At 54.3% G+C, this 6594-nt stretch overlaps 1 protein-coding gene across 1 annotated transcript; it reads left to right on the top strand.

Moving 5' to 3' along the window:
• Positions 1–4987: 4987 nt before the first annotated feature.
• LOC309452206 (olfactory receptor 14J1-like) lies at positions 4988–5920 on the top strand (the record flags this gene model as incomplete). Its single annotated transcript, XM_082076879.1, has 1 exon — positions 4988–5920. The coding sequence occupies one exon, from the start codon at positions 4988–4990 to the stop codon at positions 5918–5920; it is 933 nt and encodes a 310-aa protein (XP_081933005.1).
• Positions 5921–6594: the final 674 nt, after the last annotated feature.

Genomic DNA, 6594 nt, shown 5'->3' with positions numbered 1-6594 from the left:
TTCAGGACGGCACCAGCCACAAAGCCAGGAGTTGATGTGCATTATACATTTCTGGCTGCCCCCTCTCCTCCGAATGGTAGAATGGAGGAGAAGATGACTTGGGCACCACTTTAATTCACTGACACCCCCAGAGCTTTAGAGTCTTCCTTGATTCTACCCAGGTTCCGCCTTGCAGTGCCATTCCTGCCCACATGGAAGAGTGGCTGTGCTGTACAGGGGCAGAGCGAGATCAGAGCCTGCAAAAGGATGGCCATGGACAGGGAGGTAAACTTCAGCTACTGCAGGAACCAGCTGGAGAACAACATTTCTGAGGGGTGAGGATGGCTGCCGCGCGTGACGGGGCAGTTGGGAAGAACCGCTCAAGGCAGCACCGAAGTATAACTGGTTGGGATTATGAATTTGGTGCAAAGGCAGGTTAGTACATCCACAACCACCATTGAGAGGGGGTCATCCCCATCCCTGCTGCTCAGCTGACACCAGAGTGCCCATGCAACCGAGGTGTGATGTCACGGCCCGTGTTCCATCTGCAGTGCTGCTGCCCAGCAACGACCACAACACAGTGACCCTCTCCAGCTCTCAGCACTGCCCGCCTTGTCTGCTCCTCCTGCTTTCTTCCCACTTACCCTGCTCCCAGTCCAGCCCTTCTCTCCCGTTCCCAGTGCCTTGAGCACATAACCCAGGCAGTGCTACAGGCCCAGGGAAGAGTGTCTGGAAAGCTGCCTGGTGGAAAAGGACCTGGGGGTGTTGGTAAATAGCAGGTGAATATGAACCAGCGTGTGCCCAGGTGGCCAAAAAGGCCAACAGCTTCCTGGCTGGAATAGTGTTGCCAGCAGTGACCATCCCTGTACTGGGCACTGGTGAGGCTGCATCTTGAATCCTGGGGTCAGTTCTGCCCCCTCACGACACGAAAGACCTTGAGGTGCTGGAACAAGCTCAGAGAAGGAAATGGAGCTAGTGAGGAGGCTGAAGCACAAGTGTGATGGGGAGTGGCTGAGAGACCTGAGGGTGTTTAGCCTGGAAAAAAAGACACTGAGGGGAGACCTCATTGCTGTCTACAACATAGAGGATGTTGGTCTCTTCTCCCAAGTAGCAAGTGATAGGGTGAGAGGAAATGGCCTCAAGTTGTGCCAGAGAAGGTTCAGATTGGATATTAGGAGGCATTTCTTCATGGAAAAGGTTGTGAAGCAGTGGAACAGGCTGCTCAGGGAAGTGGTGGAGTCACCATCCCTGGAGGGGTTTAAAGGATGTTTAGTGGATTTCTTAGGGACATGGTTTAGTGCTAGAGTTGGGGTATTGTTGGACTCGATGATCCTGAGGGTCTCTTCCAGCTTAAATTATTCTATAATTCTATTGAAAAATCAAATTCAGGGCAGTTATTCCCTTTAATGCCAATTACAGGCCTGCAGTGTTACGTGAGGTGCCAAGGCTCTCACATACAGACAATGCACTTGGAAGGCACAGCCAGGACAAGCTGCAGCCTGTGCTGTTTGACATCCATGGAGTAACCACCAAGGCGTGTGGGACAAGTCACACAGCTTGGGGTGCTGCCATGGGTGGGTACAGGCTTTTCAGGAGAGATGGGCTGGAAGGATCAGGAGTGGGATTCCCTCAAAGCGAAGAAGTTGCTTGGATCTATGGAGCTCCTTTATGTGGTATCATGGGTTTTCATTGTGAGTGAGAGTACCAATGACAAGGCCCTGGGGCTGTGGGGGCAGATGGCCATGTCCCCCGATCTGGTGCCACTGATAGTGGGGCACAGCACTCAGGGAGAGGCAGCAGGATAAGGAGGAGAAAGCAGCACTGAAAGACTGTGCTAGGGAAATTGGAAATTCTTCCCTTTTTTTGAATAAACTCTTGATGGAACCTGCTACTGCTGCCATTGTAGTGGCCTCTTTCTGGGCTCAGGAGAGTCCTGGAGGCTGGGGCACCTTTTCTTCAAGGGGCACCGGGGACTCTCTGGGCGAGTGGCCCCTGCCCTGGCCAGAAGTGGAGGGACTGTGGCTGCAGCAGTCCAGGGAGAGTCCAGACCTTGAGAAACTTTGGGGTTCCACCATCAGGAATATCATAATTTTAAAAGGTTAAGTGGCCAGTTCTGTATTGGGGCAGGAGAATAACCCCATCCATCAGGACAGAGCAGGACCTGACACGCTGAGCAGTGACCCTGAGGAGAAGGGCCTGGGCACTACAAGGTCCCCACACCAGCCCGTGGTGCACGCTCACCATGAACAAGGCAGCTGCACACGGGGCTGCATGAGGAGGAGCGTGGGAACCCAGACCCCTGGAGTTCTCACCCCATTCGGTTCAGCGCTGGTGTGACCCACACACACGGGTGTGTGCCAGTGTGCGGCTTCCCAGGTTGGAGCAGCAGGGAGGAACTGCAGAGTGCAGGGCTGTGCCAAGGCAGGTTCAGGACCTTGTGCACATGGTGTGAGGTGCTGAGGGACCTGGGATGCTTTGGCCCAGCAGCGCTGGGGAGGCTGCAGCAGTGCAGGAGTAGCCTGAGAGTGCTTGAAGGGCGGCTTCAGAGGTGGTGGAGGTTTCTTCATAGTGGGAAAGAGCATGAGAAAGAACTAATGGCACAAAGTGCAGCTGGGGAGGTCCAGGCTGGACATGAGCAGAAAGGAATGTGAGTGGAAGGGCACTGCTGTGGGGGAGCAGGTCAGCAGAGGGAGTCTGCATCAGCCCAAGGCTTTGTGCTTCAAGGACCAGCTGGGGAGGATGGAGAGATCTCAGCAAAGGAAGGAAGATGCTCAGACAAGAGCAAGGTGGGCAGCAGGGGGGATGTCTCCAGCCTGCAGGGAAAGAGGTGCAGGGGATGGACAGCACAGGACAGGCTGTCGTGGAGATGATCACGGGATGGAAAGAGGCTGAAAGCCCCACCAGACATGAGCTCCTTCTCCCCTTGGCTATGGCTGTTGTCTGCACCTCTGATGCCTGTGAGGAGACACCTTGTCCTTGCAGCACAGGGGCCTCATGGCCTCCTTGTCCCCAGCCAGGAACCTGAGAGGGGTGGGACCATAGTCCTGCCCTTGGCCTTGCACAGCCCCACATCACACTGTCCCAGGAAGGGCCCTGGGCAATGTGGGAGAGACAGGTTCTGACTTCCCATGGTATAAGGTCAGGGCTTGGCTTTTGGTTAAAGAAACACATCCAGGTTTCCTCAGCATCAGAGATATCTTTGCTTTTCCTGACCTCCAGTTTTCTTCTCTAACTAAGCCTGGATATTGTTTCTCAGTAGGTTCCCTCAGTGGGAAATCAACAGTACAAGAAACTTTGGAGTTTGAATCTGAATCTGACTTCTTGAGAAGTTTCTTCACCTTCCTCCAGGGTCTGAGGTCCATGGACTCAGCACCAAACCCACCAGAGGGATCATTAAAGTGCCTTGGGCTGCTCCTGTGCTGCTGAGCTGGGCTGTGCTCCTGGGACACAGGGAGCTCATGGCAGCGGCAGCGCTGCAGAGAGACAGCTCTGCCCAGGAGCAGCTCCTCTGCACACGCAGCAGGGCTGAGGGCTCTGCCTGGGGATCTCAGGAGACGAGCAAGGCAGAGAGAGATTAAAGGTGGTCAGGACTGGGAGGATGACTGAGAGCTCACTGGAGGAGAAACCTTTGCAGCCCTTGCCATGGTAAGTCTCTGGTGCAGGGCAGTGCAGCTGTAGCTCCTGGAGGCATCTCCTGAAACAGGCACAGGCACAGCTTGTGGGATCTGTAAGGACGGGGCTCTTGTCAGGCCATGTTGAACAGCTGTGAAGCCGGGTGAGCACCCAGGGGTGCCCAGGGCTGTCCTGCAGAGCAGGGTCCCTGCACCCCAGGGCTGTGCCGGGCAGGGACTCTGCCGCCTGCCAGGGTCAGCGCTCAGCCTGCCCGGGAGATCCCATGGCAGCAGCTGTGGGGGGAAGGAGCAACCCCCGGCAGGGCAGGCAGGGAGCTTGTGGGGTTGAAGGGGGCTGTGTGGGTCAGGGCTGCTCAGAGCTCCAGATCCCCCACAGACATGGCAGAGGGTCCTTCTGAACAACGACATTGAGACAGCAACAGCTGCCAGGGAAGGAGTCTGTGCTTTCAGTTTTCCACTCTTGGTTGTCTGGGTGTGCAGTGGGAGATGGGGATTTATTTCTCTCATTGGAGAAGACACTGAGACCCCAGTTCTCGTTAGGACGTGTCTGAGCTGCTCCTGAGCCCCTGCACACACAGAGCTGCCCCTGGGCAGTGCCAGGAGGTGTGAGCAGGACAGAGCTGAGCACACAGCGGGTGGGACGGGGTCTGTGACACTGACAGGGAGCAGACTCAGGGACAGAGACACAGCTGCAGGCAGCAAAGACGTGGGCAGTAAGAGTTAACGGCTTCCAGAAATGCTGGGGACAGGATTTAAAAACCTCTCTCACATCCTTTTCAGCGCAGACACATTTCCCAGTGCAACCCCTGATCTCCTCTCCTCCCCAGCAGACCTTCTGCCCCAAAGCCGTGGGGTCCAGGTCACGAGTCTCCACCTCAGCAGCTGGACCGCCAGGTGAAGGGTTCCTGCAACGTGGTACACAAAAAAGGTGCTAAAAGTACTTGCCCTCCAGTGTCATTAAGTGAGTGGCAGCAGCACAGCCGGGTCAGGAGAAGGTTCCACAGCATGCCCGTCTGCCTTTCTGTCCTTGCTTTATTTTCTGGTAGCACTGCAGTGTCCTTCCCTGTTTCTCCACCTGTCCCTGGTGCTCTTGCTCTCTGGGGTTGGGGTGGGAGTGTGGGTCACTTTTTGTTCTGACACCAGTTCAGTGGATTTTTCCCCATACGTGTTCATGGAAACCAGATGCCCAATTGCATTTTAAACTGTGATGAACTGTTTTTCTCAATTGGTAGAAAGAGAGAATGAGTGGAAACATCCCTCCATCAGGGAGGGGGTTTTCCATGAGAAACAGCATGTTTATTTTCCTCAGAGAAGTCTCCACTAACTTGTCACTGTCTTTTCCTCCTTGCACAGGTCCTCATGCCCACAGACAGCCAATGTCCAACAGCAGCTCCATCACCCAGTTCCTCCTCCTGCTATTCACAGAGACACAGGAGCTGCAGCTCTTGCACTTCTGGCTCTTCCTGGGCATCTACCTGGCTGCCCTCCTGGGCAACGGCCTCATCATCACCACCATAGCCTGGGACCAGCACCTGCACACCCCCATGTACTTCTTCCTGCTCAACCTCGCCCTCCTTGACCTGGGCTGCATCTCCACCATTCTCCCCAAGTCCACGGCCAATTCTCTGTGGGATTCCAGGGTCATTTCCTACGCAGGATGTGCTGCCCAGGTCGTCTTTTTTTGTTTCTTGCTTGGTGCAGAGTGTTCCCTTCTCACCATTATGTCGTACGACCGCTACGTTGCCATCTGCAAACCCCTGCACTACGGGACCCTCCTGGGCAGCAGAGCTTGTGTCCACATGGCAGCAGCTGCCTGGGCCACTGGGTTCCTCTATTCTCTGCTGCACAAGGCCAATACATTTTCACTGCCCCTGTGCAAGGGCAATGCCCTGGGCCAGTTCTTCTGTGAAATCCCCCAGATCCTCAGGCTTTCCTGCTCACACTCCTACCTCAGGGAACTTGGGCTTATTGTGTTTAGTGTATGTTTAGTTTTCATGTGTTTTGTGTTCATCATCCTGTCCTATGTGCAGATCTTCAGGGCCGTGCTGAGGATCCCCTCTGAGCAGGGACGGCACAAAGCCTTTTCCACCTGCCTCCCTCACCTGGCCGTGGTCTCCCTGTTCCTCAGCACTGGCACGTTTACCTACCTGAAGCCCCTCTCCATCTCCTCCCCATCCCTGGATCTGGTGGTGTCAGTTCTGTACTCAGTGGTTCCTCCAGCAGTGAACCCCCTCATCTACTGCATGAGGAACCAGCAGCTCAAGGATGCCCTATGGAAACTCATATCCTTGTGTTTTCTGAAGCAATAAACTGCCCATCTTCTTCTATACAGGAGTTTTAATGTAGCTAATTATAAGCCCAGCCTGTCAACTGGATTTTCTGGTGTTGTTGGTTATTTTCTTATTGTGATAATGTTGTCATCCCCTTTCTAATTCACTGTTGGCTTTTCTTTTATAACTGTTGGCTGCTTAGATGAGCAGCAGTGCTCTTCTTGTCTCTAAAAAGAATAAAGGGCTCTTTAGTGACTTGTTTTTCACTATATCTTTCCTGCAAGGGCTTTTTGGAGCTGCAGGGATAGTTCCTGTGCGTGGGTGGAGGGGAAAACAGCTCTGGCATGGCAGCACTGCCAGGGAGCACCAGCGCTTGTTCTTCCAGAGCTGTTCTGGCTCCACTCCCACACTCTCCTTCTCATCCCTTGTGTTGGTGCAAGGCCTGAGTGCTCTGGCAGCTTGGTCACCGTCCTGCTGTGTGTCAGTCCTGTGAGTGCAGGCAGGGACAGGCAATGGGCACTGCAGTGACAGAGCTGGCCTCACAACAGCCTTTCCAGATAGAAAGGTGATCTCCTATGGGCAGTGCATGATGGTTTATATCTTCAAGCATATGCTTATGATAGTGTCCCACAGATTCAAACCCCAGTGTACATCTGAACAGCGTGTGTGTGCAGGGCTGACACACAGCAGTGTCCTCTCACAGCCAGGCTCCT

This window comes from Streptopelia decaocto (genome assembly GCF_964273445.1).
Source record: "Streptopelia decaocto genome assembly, contig: HAP1_SCAFFOLD_169, whole genome shotgun sequence".
Lineage (NCBI taxonomy): Eukaryota > Metazoa > Chordata > Aves > Columbiformes > Columbidae > Streptopelia > Streptopelia decaocto.
The sequence above is the reverse complement of the archived record's forward strand: the minus strand, read 5'-3'. Positions and strand labels throughout refer to the sequence as shown.